The 15,558-nt window shown below is 39.1% G+C and overlaps 1 protein-coding gene across 1 annotated transcript; it reads right to left on the reverse strand.

The window, feature by feature from the left end:
- Positions 1 to 320: 320 nt before the first annotated feature.
- LOC143845617 (beta-galactosidase-like) lies at positions 321 to 8,531 on the reverse strand. The gene is made up of 19 exons (XM_077353999.1): positions 8,072 to 8,531; positions 7,854 to 7,949; positions 7,565 to 7,677; positions 7,378 to 7,444; positions 7,183 to 7,275; positions 6,771 to 6,914; positions 6,044 to 6,132; positions 4,114 to 4,219; positions 3,901 to 3,988; positions 3,503 to 3,621; positions 3,249 to 3,413; positions 2,990 to 3,165; positions 2,789 to 2,898; positions 2,560 to 2,669; positions 2,352 to 2,462; positions 2,159 to 2,269; positions 1,858 to 2,063; positions 1,428 to 1,764; positions 321 to 1,255 (listed from the first exon to the last, which is right to left on the reverse strand). Exons 1-19 carry the CDS (start codon positions 8,243 to 8,245, stop codon positions 1,145 to 1,147), a joined length of 2,526 nt encoding a protein of 841 aa, XP_077210114.1. The 5' UTR covers positions 8,246 to 8,531; the 3' UTR covers positions 321 to 1,144.
- Between the last annotated feature and the right edge of the window lie 7,027 nt (positions 8,532 to 15,558).

The raw sequence follows: 15,558 nt of genomic DNA on the forward strand, positions 1-15,558 counted from the left end.
AAACAATGACAACAGCCCAACACCATAAGCATTTATTGTTTTCCGAACGTACCTTTGAGCTTGGGTGCATACTCTGAAGTCTAACAAAGCAATCAAACAACTGCTTAGCCAAAAGGGCTGGCTACATAAGATAACCTTTTCTTTGCAAGCCAAGAGCTTGCTGTTCCTGCCCTACTCAAAAGGCAAGGCAACTTGATGCATGCTATAGGAAGAGAAACAGAAGAAAGAGGAAAAAAGAGAAGAAGAAGAAAGAAGGGGAATAAGAGGGAAGAGATCAGGGAAGAAAAGGAGAAAATGGGGAGGAAGAGAAAAATTAGAGGTGAGAAAAATCAATATTATTCCAAAGCTAACTAAAAGTCCCATACATCATGCCTATACATAGGCAATTGAAATAATCATGAAAATAAAATTTCTAAAACTAAATAACACGGAAATAAAATTCCTAAAACTCCTATTGGACAAATATGCCACTTACTGGCCCCATGGGCTTCTAGATCCTCGTCACAACTGCTTGAGGGTTTGCAGTCCTCTCCTCAAAGCTTGTCTTTTCTAACATAGCGCTGAACTGCTCCATGTGACTCTTTTTATTGTGCCCGGAAGGAAGCGAGGAAGAAAAGAAAACGAAGCTCAGACAGCATAAGATCAGCAGAGGTGGAGAAGGGGGAATTCCCTTTCAAAGAAACCATACAATCAATACATTTCTCTCCCTCCTCTCTACATTCTCTGAGATTTTACAAAGTTTCTCGGGGCTTCTAACTTACCAAATACATATTGTAAGGCCCTTAAAATAGGCTCTCGGATCCACTGACATAACCTCTAATTGCACATGGATGCAAAATCTGTAGTCTCGTGTTCCAGTCAAAGATCCTTCCATCTTTGTACTTACAAGCTGTATTTAACAAACAGTAATGTATGTGCAGAAGCTTCTTCTCACTAACCAGCTAATCTATGGGTTTTTTGGCTTCAGAGTGTGTTGCAATTACCACAACTTCACCACTGTCTCAAAACCAATGACCCCAATCTTGCATGTGTGCAAAAAAAATGAACCCCGAATCTGTATTTGAAGTGTGGATGTACGTATGTATATAAAAGACGAATATGGTATCATCTTCTTTATTTAATTTATTGGGGTTTTTCATGCCCTTCACTGGCAGATGGCCTCGACAGCGACCTTCTTCATGGTATTAGGACATGGGTCTCCACCAAAAACCTCTGGGGATATGGTAACAAAGCACCATTGCTGCCCAACGCAATTCTGCAATAGATTCTCCTGTGTTAAATTTTCGAAAACACTAGAAGAGAAAGATACAACTACATTTCACATCACCATGCCAAAGTTGATAGCATGTTTGCTGTTATAGTCGGGTTGATCGTTTTTTGTCCTCAAAGACATGCAATGGACTGATAAAAAGAAGAATGCCACATACCGTTTCGAAAGCATCATATGATTTGTGGGCATGACAGGCTCCCTCCCAAAAGTTTCCACATACTCCTTGTGGAGTCCCAAAACTGGCAAATTTTATGGATGAGATTTTCTGTCCAGGGGCACATGATAGATGGGCTTTGGGCCTTAAGGGTCTCTCGGGTCTCCCATAGACTTTGATATGCCAATTTTTCAGTGTTGGCTGCCATTCAGAAACATCGGCACAAACGCTTCCTACTGTTCTTCTTACCAAAGAAATTCCATATGGATCACCACCCGATTCTTCTAACACAACCAACGTATTCCCTGTTGGATTTAGCCAGGAACGAGGGACATGATACCTGTGATTTATATTTGTCTATCAGTTCATTGAAGTTCACAAGCATTATAATGTTCACTCTAAACTTGTTACAGAAAGAAATCAGCCCTCTTACCATCTCTGGGAGGACTCCCCACAATTAGTCTGACATTTTTTCTCATCGTATGTTCCGCTATAACTACAATTGGTGCAACTGCCATCTGCTTTATAAGCAGGCCAGTAGCGCCCTATGCTCTGATCGTTTATCCATACTTGTCCCTTTCCCATGCTACCCATATCTAAAGCCAAGGCATCCTCCCCGGCTGGTGCATTGAAGGTAGTCTGAAAGCATTAGAAAGGAAGTCATGTCCTGATTTACTAATTAGAGATATTTAAGAATTCATACTTTATCCCTAAATAAAGTTCGAGGCTAGCACCTTGTACCATGTTAGTGGCTCTTTTTGAGCCACTAATGACCCTTCTACCCACTCAACTGAGGAACTTCCACTGAGTGAATGAAGTTGTAAAGCTTCACCCTTCAAACCAATCTGCAGAAGATCATCTGAATTGATATTTGCAGCTCTTTTTTGAAATGAAAGGAAACACAGAGTAATTGAGAATAAGACAAACCTTGTATGACCATTTCTGCCATGACAAATCTCTTCTTCCCTCATTGAGACCATTCAACATAACAGGACCAAGAACCCCAGCATTCCAAGTCTCAAAATGCGATCCCACATTCTAAACCCACCAAATGAAAGGCTCGGAGTAAAAATTTGTCCGCAAGTACATGGTTTCATAGAAAATGAAACATACCCGACTAGGAAATCGAACTAACCGGGAGGCCAACAGCTATGCTTAGAAGTGAAATCTTGTTACTACCCGCCCACAGATTCACGTTGCCAGTAAATGTTAGTTTTGGGTCCTCTAAACTTCCATAAACAGTTCCTGCCAAACAACAAACAAAGGTTTAGTAATTAACAATTCCTTTGGAAATAAAAAGCTAGTGGCCGTAAGTATTCTTTGTCGACTCATGGAAGGGCATTTTTATAAATCACAATACCTACCTGATAGTTGATAGTTGATAAAAACATGTAAAGCATGGCCTGCCGATAACACGGAAAGTACAGGGTACTTGCCATTCTTTAAAAATTCTTCATCTGGGTCTATTGTGACACTGGAGAGAGGATGATATCAATAAGAGATAATTCCTAACATGAAACTTTGTTCATAAAGAATTCAAAGACCATGACAGATTTGATACTCACTCTGTCATGTACCACAAATAGTCAGTCACATCTCTCGTAACATTTATCTGCTCCAACAAACCGACGGTTGTGATTGAATCGTCATCATAGGAAGCAGTCTCTTCGTTGTATGACACCCAAGAAAAACCATCATTGCTTACGGGTGTCATTATCATCTGAGTGGTTTGTACACCAACCTGTATAGAGATACAATGAGCTGTGAGTTTATTTGAACGTGTGGAAGAACAAGTGAAATTCAATTCACTAAAGCCTTCCTCACCCTTGCAGTGTTGAAAACTGTGTTTTTGCAGTCAGGGAGGATGCTGATGGACCATGGTGGAAGATTATAATGCATGCCTTGAAATGCCACTTTTGCAAAAGTTTTTTGATCATAGTTCGCAAGGAATGCGGCACAAGCTCCTGATTGTGACTCAAAGACATGGGACTGGGCAGCAAATATTAAATTCTCAGTCCTAAATTACTCCAGGCTAGTATGTTATCCGAAGATATGAAAAAGTTCGAAGTGAGCTAAACCTCTTGATAATTGCCAAGCCATGTAATTGTGGGGTTTCCAGAAACTAATGCCGGTTCACACATTTTGATGGCTCTGTGCAGATCTTTCAAATGGCCCCATTTAGGTTGCCTTAGTAGTCCTAGAAAAGAAAAAGAAACCAGTCACCAAGACATGGGAGATATCTCTATGTAGAAAAGAATTGTGGTTTATTTAATAGAAGTTCCTTTCGCAGTTTCGCGCATAACTTCAAAAAGGTGCAGCTTCGATCTCGAATACCAATAGCAGATGAATCTAGGATGAAGGGCAAGGTCCCTTCTATATCAGTTCCAGTACATTTATATGGAATAGGAAAACTGCAACATAAACTGTTTCCCACAAGGGAATGGGGGATAAATATATGGCACTAAATTTCACATACCATATTCATCAAGTGGAGCATCATAGTCATAACTTGTAGCAATAAAAGGACCACCAGCTGTTCGGCCAAAATTTGTTCCTCCATGGTACTGAAGTTTCACAAGGAAAGATAAATCTAGTTAGAGGTCTGAGTTAAGCTTCTATGAAAATAATTTTCAATTGACTTTATGTAAGAACGAAGATTAATATCCAATATTTCGTGATTGCTAGTTACCATGTAATAGTTAATGAATGCCCCGCCTTTCTGAATGAAGCTTGCAACAGAAAACGCCAGGTCTTCAACTGGTCGGTGAGGGACTGCACCACCAAACTCCGTATACCTGCAAGTGCAATGAACAGAAAAAGGAGAGATAACGAGCTCTGAAAATCTCAACTGAGTTAGAGTTCTTAACTATAAGTAGTCGGAATGGAAAGTTAATCTGGTATTGAAATTCAGGAGATTACACGGCGACATGTTGAAGCTTAAGCTTTTGGAGCTATGATTTAGCCAACACTTTGAATTTATTACTGACGCACGTGTCCTGCCGTGTCCGACATGACATGCGTGTCCACCCGTGTCGATACTCATTTGGACACTTTTAAATGTACTGCTATAAATGTTAGACTTAATGTGGGTGTGTGGACACATTTTCGTGCCGTGTCAAGTGTGACATTCTATTTTATTATTGCATATTGTGTTTACCTTTTTTATTATTAACTCTTCTTTTATTATAAAACAATTTTTTCGCTCTTCTTTAACTAATATTTGTTGTTGTATCACATATATATACTTTCTATTTTAGTTGTGTCCCTGTTTCTAAATTTTGGGGGTTTGCCGTGTATGACACTCCGTGTCTGTGTCGACACGCGACACTCGTGTCTGTGTCCACAAATTATAGTTTTGGAATAATTGGTTGTTTCCCTTTCTCATGGTATTAGAGATATTGTTACACGGCAGGTCCTTGGTTCAGGACCCAAAACTCCTTGATATTAAAAATCCACTTGTATGGCCTACCCAAAAGACAGGCCAAATGGGCTAGGCCAACCCAAAGAAAAGAGGGGCCACATGTGAGGGGGAGTGTTGAAGTATAAATGATTAAATAACACCGACTCTAACAGCTTAAGCTTTTGGAGCAATTGATTGTTTCACATGACAAGCATAGTTGTCAAACTCTTACGAGTCGTACAAGTCAACTCTCGAGTTGAGTCGAGTTGTCGGGCTTTCAAGTCGAGTCGCCCATGCGAGTCACCTCCGTTGAAAACTCTTACGAGTCATCTGCTGACTCTTACGAGTCGCTCCGAGTTGAGTAAAAAAACTATGACTCATACGAGTCAAATTGAGTTGTTGGGCCTGGGCTTTCTTGCTTTGATGGTTGAAAACTTGGAATAAGAACTTAAAACTTAATTATTTTTATTCATGCAAGTTACAAGCATGTAGTTATTTACTAGTAAATGGTGGGCCCCACGCCATCAAAACATGAGATGTAAAATGGCGGGCTCCAGTCAAATGCATAGGTTTGGGTAGGGACAGTGGACACCACCTTGTCAATACCATTAGGGGTAAAATGGTGGGCCCACTTTCTGCATTGGTTTGGGTAGAGACAGTGGGCCCCACCAATCCTAGGCATGGTCATTAAATATTGGGCCCCACCCCATCATAGCATGAGGTGTAAAATAATTAGTCGAAACCATTCAAAAAAAAAAGTTGGTTCCACGGTGTATGCATGGGTTTGGATAGAGTTGGTGGGCTCATCAGATCAAGGGTAAAATAGTGGACCCTATCCATGCTATTCTTGGGTATAGAATATGGGCCCCACCCCACCCAATCAAAAGATCAAAACATGATGTAGGGGAAAATACTTTCCAGGAAAAATTTTTCTGGAAAAGGTGAATGACATTTGGAAAGTTACGTGCTTAGTATATATTATGGATGGATGGATAGATGGAAATTTTTGGCTTAGTGCTTTATCTATGTGCAATTGGGTTATATTTTTTTTACATGCTTCATCTTTTGAGATATAATGATATTTTTTTCAACTACATTTCTACTCTTTTCAAAAACTCTTACGAGTCACGAGTCGAGTCGTGTCACGAGTCATAAAATTAAGAAATCGAGTCACGAGTCGAGTCACGGGTTGACAACTATGATGACAAGCAACACTTACCAGCCAGTCCAGGCTTCCGTCCACATCTTGGGTTTGTAGGGCTGGTTGGGATAGAAATTATCGCAGTAGAAACCATTGCAGGTGTTTATCTGTTGAAAGATTGACAGAAACACGAAAAACCATGTTCAGAGGTTCAGTCAATCCACACAAAAATGATATGCATATGAGTTCCAACTAATAATTCCAAGAATTTTATTTTATTCTCTCGGGTCAGAATTTAAACAACCAATTTCTGCATCCAAATATCAACAATCGAACATGATAAGATATGAATAGGGGAAACATAATAATAGTATGCTTAGACATCATTTCTATCAAGACAAAGTTAGGAAAAGGCATCATGAAATTAGCTACAGACACAAGGATAGAAACAAAAAAGATAACTCAAGAAAGCAAAAAAGAAAAAGAAAAAAGTAAAATATAAGTCTCGAGTTTCTTGATCACCCATAAAAATTCTCATACACATGCAGTGGGACCTCAATTAGTAATAAGGGTGCAAGTTGGATCAGATCAGGTCGAGTTTTGCTAAAACTGAATTGGCATAAACCCAAATCCGACCCGATTTTATGGTAAAATCTCAACCTGAATTCCCAAAAATGGGCCCGAGCTGCACTCCTAATTAATAAAACCAATTAAGAATTGAAGCATCACTAAGAGTTACCAAGAAAGATGCACCAAAATGACAAGAAAGGAAATAGGGATACGGGTAGAATGCAGAGGCACATACAATTGGATCAGGGGCATTATCTTGTTTGCACATGACCCATGGGACTCCAGTACCGAGACCGACAGCCATGTTCGCCGCCCATTGTGTGTAAGCCCAACCAGGAGCACCAATCTCATACTCCACAGGCCCAAACTCGTTCTCAATCTGCAACCAAGCAAAGAGTGAGGGGTCCATCAGGTTTTGGTCCCTTTGGATATGTACAACTTTTCATCAGTGAAAGTAAGAAATAAAGAGCCTAAATTCACGTGAATTGTTGATTTAGGCCTAGTTCATCAGTGAAATTAAGAGATAAAGAGCCTAAATTCGCGTGAAATGTTGATTGATGTCTGCTTTAGAATAAAATAACAAGAACCCACCTCAAAAGGCATTGAATTAGGAGCAAATACTATTTGGATAATAAAAAAAAATTCACCTGTGACAGAATGATTGGACCGCCTTGTGATTCAAACAACCCTTCTGCCTTCATCATCTCTACAATCTTACTGGTAAATCCCGCCATCGCCGCCTTCATAATCATTCCATCATAAACAATCAAATACTTAAACAAACAAGACACAAATCTAAAACCTACCAAAAAAGAGTGATATTTCAAGTATTGGATCCAAACCTTGAAAGGCTCATTATCTGTTCTGAAACTAATACCAGGAATGTATTTCAACCAAACAGGGAAACCTCTGGTAAAGAACAGATAACTAAAAATTCAGAACTCTTCCAATTGAAATAATCAGAAACAACAAAATTAACACATAAAAAAACATGTTTTTCTTTCTTTTTATGATTTTGCTCTCAGTTACCCAAAATTCCATTCAGCACAAACATAGGGGCCAATCCTGAGGTTAACATAGAGGCCTGCCTGCTTCACCAGCTTTATGAATCCAACCAAATCATACTTGCCTTCAAAATAATACTACAAAGAAAAAAAAAAAAAAAACCCCACAAATAAAATCTCAAAATAATACCACAAAGAAAAGAAAACCCAAAAATAATAATACTAAAAAGAAAAAAAACAGACAAAAATATCTCAACCAAAAATTAAGAAAAATGGAAGTACCAAAAAATTAAATAAAAATTACAATCTAATACCTGGCCCTGAGAAGGCTCATGTCCATTCCAAAAAACATATGTCTGGATCACATCCAAACCTCCATCTTTGGCCTTCTGAATGAGATCAGGCCACATCTACAAAGAACCCAAATCCAACAAAAGGGGTAAATTTCAGTAAAAGGGCAAAAAAAAGCTAAAAACTCAAAAAGCAGAGATATCCATTACCCACATTCTCATAAAAAAACATTTTTTGATACCTGGGGAGTGCTTCTTGGATAGTGGATTGAACCAGAGATGAGAATTCTCCTCTGCCCATTTATGATTATAGCCCTACTGTCATATGAAACAGAGCATGTGGCCAAAGGTAGCAAAGAAACCAAGAAAAAAACCAAAGAGGTGGTGGTGGTTTTCATGGTTGGTTGAAAACCCATGAGTAGAAGCTCAAAGAAATGGGAGATGCTGTAGAGAAGTGGAAAGAGAAAGTGAGGAATATAACAGCTGTTCCTCTGTTTTTTGTTCTTTACCCTTTTTTTTTTTTTCTTCTTTCTTCTGTGCCTTTTTGGGTAGAGAAGCCAAATGGGTTTAGCGTGTTTGAAACAAATGGAGCTTTGCAGCCGCTTTTAAGGACTAAAAGTGAAATTGGGATCCACTTGCATGTACAGAGTACAGACCTTCATCTTACATGGATCCTCCTCATCCAATTTGGTGCTTGTTTTTTATTTTCTTTGTGGCCGTGGGTATTTTATTTGATGATAAAAAATGAAAAATAGATTAAATTTGTTATTATGATGGTAAGAAGAATGATAAAATGAAGGGCGCATTTGCAAAAGCCAGCTACAAGGGCTACCCCATTGGTCCATCCCTACCAAAGTGCATTTATAAGGGCACGGAATAGTATAAACTGGTGCAAACGAACATAGAATTAAATGGTACTCCCCCTTTACAATATGGTAATTTTTGTCGGAAGAGATAATTCCTGTGGGTTGCAAGTAGGGGTGGCAAAATTGGCCGAACCGAACCGGAACCGAGCCTGAACCGAACCGGAACCGAGCCTAAACCGAACCGAACCGAAAATTAGGTAACCAAACCGATTCAAATTTCAGTTTGGTTCGGTTTGGGGATCAAACCGAACCGAAACCGAATATTTCCAATTATTATGAGTAAGGGGTGGCAAAATTGGCAGAACCGAACCGAAACCGAACCGAAAATTCAGTTTTGGTTCGGTTTTGGTTTGGTAAAACCAAACCGATTCAAATTTCGGTTCGGTTCGGTTTGGGGGTCGAACCGAACAGAAACCGAACCATTGCCACCCATAGTTGCAAGCTTAGCTTGATACCAAAAGTCTTTATAAAGGCGGTTGGGCCCACGTTAATGATTGATCTAAACCATTCATCTTTTGAGCCCCTCGTTGATAGGTCATAACTAAAAAAATGGGGTGGTTGGATGATTGCAACCCTCTAAATTGTGGCCCCTGTTGGATCATGTGGCCATTAACATCTGATTAAAAAAATATGTGATCATGGCTCATCAAGGGATAAATCTCCAGGAGATTTTACACTGTGTAAGCCCTTATGGTCCTTTATTTTGCAAAAAGTACTGTACGGACCACACTATAGGATGATCCAAACCGTCCATATGATTGGCCATATCCTAAATAGGTTGTGCCCAAAAAATCATTTTCATAGGATGATCCTAGCCCCCCATCTATAGAGGAATGCCCTAAAAACTAATTATAAGGAATGCTCGACTCGAGGGTACCCTTGCAGAAATAAAATGAAAGGGCACCCTCATCGGTTGCACGTCACCGAAGTGCAATAAAATGCAATTAATGTTCTTGGACTTTTAGCACGTCACCAAAGTGGAGCAAAATGCATTGATAAAGACACGTATTTAAAAATTGATTTTTATACAAAAAAGTAATTATACATTTCTATTTAGAATTCCTCTATAATTATTATTGGGCGATCATAAATTCCCACCTCCCCTAGGATAATCATATGTGGTAGGTAGGCTTCAACGCTTTTTAATGTTAATTCACGTAAATTTGCACCACCTGTAGGATAATTCGCACCCCTCTACAGGAGGGTATGTGGGAGACTTCAACGCTTTTCAACATTAATTCACGTTAAAGGGTGCCAATAATCCAAGAGGGGGTGCGAATTTATCATTGCCCGTATTATTTTATATAAAAAACAATTTCTAAATTGATGTCTTTATAAATTTCATAGCATCTGTACTGAAGACCTTGGGAGAGGCATGCTGGAGATAAGGGTGCAACTCGGGTCGGGTTGAACCCGAAAAAAAGTCGGATCAGGTTGGGTATTCTTCGGGTTGGGTTCAAGTTGAGTTTTCCCAACAAGTCGGGTTCAGGTTGAGGGCTTGGGCAACCTGACCTGAGTGAAACACGACATTTTTTTTATCACTTTTCTAGTAAGCTTAAAATCTTGGGTTGGGTCGGGCTTGAGAAAACGATTCCTCAAGTCAGGTTGGGTTAAACCTAATTGGGTTGGAACTCGGGTCGAGTCAGGGCAGGGGCGGAGCCAGGAATTTACAGTTGGGGGGGCCTGACTAACTTACCCTTGCCTGCATTGGTCATTGGGGCCTGGGGGCGAGGGTCATTGCCACTAAACTACCTAAGAATGCATTTATAGCCATGCAACTTTAAAGGGATTTTCCAAGTCAAATGGGGGGCCATGCCCTCGCCCCTGTGCCTCCGCGCCTGAGTCAGGGTCAGGTTGGAACTCGTGGTCGGGTTGGCCTTAACCAGACCCAACCCGACCTGATTTGCAGCAGGCCAACCCGACCCAACCCGACTCGATTTGCATCCCTAGCTGTAGTCTGGATAAAAAATCAAATGAACCAGTACCCCATCTCAAATCCTTTTTATTTTTGTGCATCATGATTTGTTGGACATCAAGATCTTAAAGTCACATCTTAAAACGGCATGTAATAAAAACTCACCAAACCCCTTAGTTTAGGATAATCTTTAAGGGTGCCATTTACTATTTGTGGGTGGCTGCCAATCAACGCCGGGTCCAAAATTTGTACGGGAAACTGAAAACGATATAATTATTTTTTTGCGAAAGTGATATATTCACCCCCTTTTCTTCCCTGTGCCAGTCCTCCTAGTATATTTATGACCAAGTTTTAAATTTTGGTTTCCGAGGTAATTTCAATCCTGTCCGAAATTGAAATTCTAGCCGAAATTTAGGCTGAAATTCGGTAACGGGCGTTGGAAATGTCGTTTTTTGGCCGAAATTTCGGTACCTTTCGGTTTCGGCATGTAATAAAAACTCACCAAATCCCTTAGTTTAGGATAATCTAAAAGGCGCCATCTATGATTTATGGATCGCTGCCAATCAACTTCGGGTCCAAAATTTGTACGGGAAACTGAAAACGATATAATTATTTTTTTTGTGAATTCACCCCCTTTTCTTCCCTGTGCCAGCCATCCTGGTATATTTATGACCAAGTTTTAAATTTTGGTTTCGGAGGTAATTTCAGTCCTGTCCGAAATTAAAATTTTAGCCGAAACTTAGGCCGAAATTCGGTAACAGGCGTTGGACATGTCTTTTTTGGCCAAAATTTTGGTAATTTCAGCCGAAATTCTGTAAAGGAATAACAAATTAATATTTTATCTTTTATTTCGCCGAAATTTTGAAACCGAAATTCCGTACGTTTCGGTTTCGGTTTCGGTTTCGGTGTTGATCGAGATCCAAAATTTAATCAGTCACAGTACTTGGAACGGTGCCGAATTATTGACTTTAACAGTAGGGGGTGTATTGGAATGTGATAAATTTAATAAGTCACAGTACTTAGAACGGTGCCCCTACTGTTTAAGTCAATGAATTTTCACCAAACAAAGGAAAGTAGATATTTCCTCTATTTTTTTTTTTCTGAGTTTTCAATACGGTTAGTGTTTGGTGTGTTCAAACTTCAAAGAACATCGATACATCTTCACTGAAAAATAATAGAAGAGGCCCACTTTTTTTCTCTTTTTTTATTTCACGAATACATCTTCAGACTAATGGTGTGCCCCATGTGGCAAATGTGTGGAATTTGATTTTTGGTTTATGGGAAATTTGAGGAGGAGGAAATGATATTTCCACCCTCTTTTCTAGCACCTAGGTTAAGATGGAATTAAACCTACTGCCCTCAAGTTTAAGGTCACCATCAATTGATCAAATCTTATTTGGAATGTTCTTCGGATCCTGCTTTCATTATCTGGGTCATGATCTATTTTGAATTAATCAATTTCAAATCGGACCATCTATTGGATTTACTTAGGTTGTCCTACATAATGTGTAGAAATTAAAAATAAATAAAAAAAGTTAGAATATTATGCCCACTAATATAATCTTCTAAATAAGTAAAATAATACATTTTTTTATGGGTTAAGTAAAATAATAGTTGTGAACAGAGAAATTAATATAAAAATCATACAGGCATTTCCATGAAATTCCTAGCAAATCCATTATAAAAACATAAAATAAAGAGAGGGGTGCCATTAATAAAAAAAATAAAAAATAAAAAAGTAGCATCGATATACAATGTTTTCATGATCAGACAGCCTCGTGCTATCTTTAATTATTTAACCAGTTGTCAAAAGCTATTACAATTCCCAAAAAGCTATTAGCACTCAGTTAAAAAGAGAAAAGACAAGGTGAGTTGGTGTAATTATTAGAACATGGTTGTGCAATTATGTAGTCTTTTTTTAATTTTTCAAAACCTAAATTATGAGAGAAAGATGAAGATAATGAATTTGGGTATAAGTTTCTTCTTGTTTTCTGTTTTTAAAACAAAAGAAAGAAATTTTTCTCAAAATGAAAGGCAAAATAAAAGGAGAGGGTGATATGAAAATTCAGAAAACAGAATGATTGGGAAAATTATAGCATCTTGATTCTTCCTTAGTCTTTCTTTGTCGGTTAAGCATTGTAAGAAAATGAGAAAGGGATTTGAGCTCAAATGGGTCACCCAAATTATCATTAGGGCACAATTTCATTGTCATACAACGGGGCACTCGTACTATTACAAATTGGGTCCCACTTTTGGGTGGTCCGAACTGTCCATTTGATGGGGCCCTATCATGACTACCTGACGACACAAAAAACAATGTCATTTAATTTTTTTTATAACTCTATTATCCAATAATCTGCATTTGGAAAACCAGTGGTTCCAAACTGAAGGGCACAAAATAGGGATGAAAGGGGGCTCCATTGTTTGCATCTCAGCAATGTGCATCTAATATTCTTTTGACTTTTCAAACCATGTAATGCAACCTTGGTGATATACGACCAATGGGTGCACCCTTTCATCCCTATTTTGCCGGGGCGCCCTTCAGTTTAGAACCCCTGTTACTAGGCAAAAAGAAAGAAACAAGAGGATGGATTGGCCTAAAAGCTTGGGGTGCAACTCAGGTTGAATTTTGGGAATTTGGGTTGAGCTTTTAGCACAAAATTGGATCGGTTTCGATTCAAATTCATTTTTTAGCAAAAGCTCAACCCAATCCGACCCGAGTTGCACCACTAGTCAAAGCCATCAAGGTGCATTCGAACCATCAAAATGACACTCTCAATGCCGACAAACTTGTAATGAGATCAGTATTTTTCAAAAAGTACAGGGGCCCACCTCATAGGATGATCCAAACTGTTCATTTGTTGAGCCATAACGGGACATGACCCATAAATCATCTCAACAGGATGATCCTAACCCTCCGATCTGTTGAGGTTTCTATAATGTGCAGCCCTTGCACATGAATAATCTCCATAGGGTGATACCAACCCTACAATCTGTACAGGGACTGCACATTATAGAAACCTCAAGGTCGGAGGGTTAGATCATCCTATTCTGATGATTTATGGTCTACAGCCTATATACGTTGTGGCCAACAAATGAACGGTTTGGATCATCCTATGCTGTGGGGCTCGGTGTAATTTTTTTGAAAAATATTGGACTTCATGCAAAACAATGGGCCGAGCACCTATTACATCTTGCAATACCATGCTCAACTCAACTCAACAAAGTCTTTGTCCCAAACTAGTTGGGGTCAGCTAAATGAATTCTTTAGAAAGATTTCAAGAAGAAGGTGAAAGGAATCTACCCGGCTCTAATCTTGGCTCTAATTGAGTTCTTCTATGTGGACAATTTTCTTCAATTCTAATCTATAATAGGTCACGTTCTCTGTTATGTTCCTAGCTATCAAGTCTTTTCTCACTGTTTCTACCCAATTTGTTTTTGGTCTTCCCCTACCTCTTTTTACTACATCAATTTAGCATGAGTCGCCTCTTCTCACCGGAGCATCCAAAGGCCTATGTTGGATATGTCCAAACCATCTTAAGCAGTGCTCTCTCATCTTCTCCTCAATTGGTGCCACCCCCACCTTTCTACGAATATCTTCGTTTTTAATTCTATCTAACCTTGTATGGCCACACATCCATCTAAGCATTCGCCTCTTTGCTACACTCATCTTATGCACATGCTGCTTCTTGGTGGCCCAACATTCTGAGCCGTACAGCATGGCTGGCCCCATAGCTGTTTTATAAAACTTTTCCTTCAACTTGGTAAGGATTTTACGGTCGCACAAAACTCTTGAGGCAAGCTTCCGCTTCAACTAACTTGCTCTTATTCTATGGTAAACATCATCTTAAATCTCTCTTTCCTTATGTAGAATTGAACCAAGATGTCGAAAGATATCCCTCTTAGGTACCTCTTATCCAGTTATATTTACTACATCCCCGTCTCGTCTCCTTACATTACTAAAGTTGCACTCCATATACTCTGTCTTAGTCCTGCTCAATCTAAAACCTTTGGATTCCAACGTAGTCCTCCATAACTCTAACTTAGCATTTACTCCAGCTTTTGTTTCATCTATTAATACAATTTCATCTACAAATAACATAAACCACGGTACCTCATCCTGGATACCCTCCATAAGCTCATCCATAACTAGCGTAAAAGCATAAGGGCTTAGAGCTAATCCTTGGTGCAATCCTATTGTAATTGGAAACTCACTAGACATGCCATCCGTGATTCTGACACTAGTTGCTGCTCCATTGTACATATCCTTAATCACATCAACATATTTAGTAGGCACATTTTTTTCCTTTCAAGGACCCACCACATAACACTCCTAGGAACCCTATCATATGCTTTCTCCAAATCAATGAAAACCATATGAAGGTCCTTTTTATTTTTTAAAATCTCTCCATTAACCACCTAATCAAGAAGATAGCTTCCATAGTCGATCGTTCATGCATGAAGCTAAACTGATTCTCTGACACCTTAGTCTCTTTTCTTAATCAATGCGAAATAATTACCCTCTCCCAAAGCTTTATGGTGTGACTCATTAGCTTAATTCCCCAGTAATTAGTGTAACTCTGAATATCTCATTTATTCTTATAAATAGGTACTAATGTACTCTTCCTCCACTGATCAGGCATCTTCTTTGTCTTCAAAATATTGTTAAATAGTCTAGTTAACCAAACCAAACCCACATCACCCAAGCATCTCCAAGTCCCAATAGGATTATCATCAGGCCCCTTAGCCTTACATAATTTCAGATTTTTCATAGCTACTCTTACCTTTGATGTTCAGATTCTACGAACAAACTTCTGGTTTATATTATCAAAAGCATTTTCAAGATCTCCCATGATTTTTGACCTCATGCCAAACAATGGGCCAAGCACCTGTTACATCTTGCAATACCATGATTTGATAATGAGGAGAACTCAGCAATGGAACCGCT

Source organism: Tasmannia lanceolata, unplaced genomic scaffold, assembly GCF_043159265.1.
Source record: "Tasmannia lanceolata isolate RefF3 unplaced genomic scaffold, GAP_Taslan_0.1 ptg000015l, whole genome shotgun sequence".
In the NCBI taxonomy this organism is placed as follows: domain Eukaryota; kingdom Viridiplantae; phylum Streptophyta; class Magnoliopsida; order Canellales; family Winteraceae; genus Tasmannia; species Tasmannia lanceolata.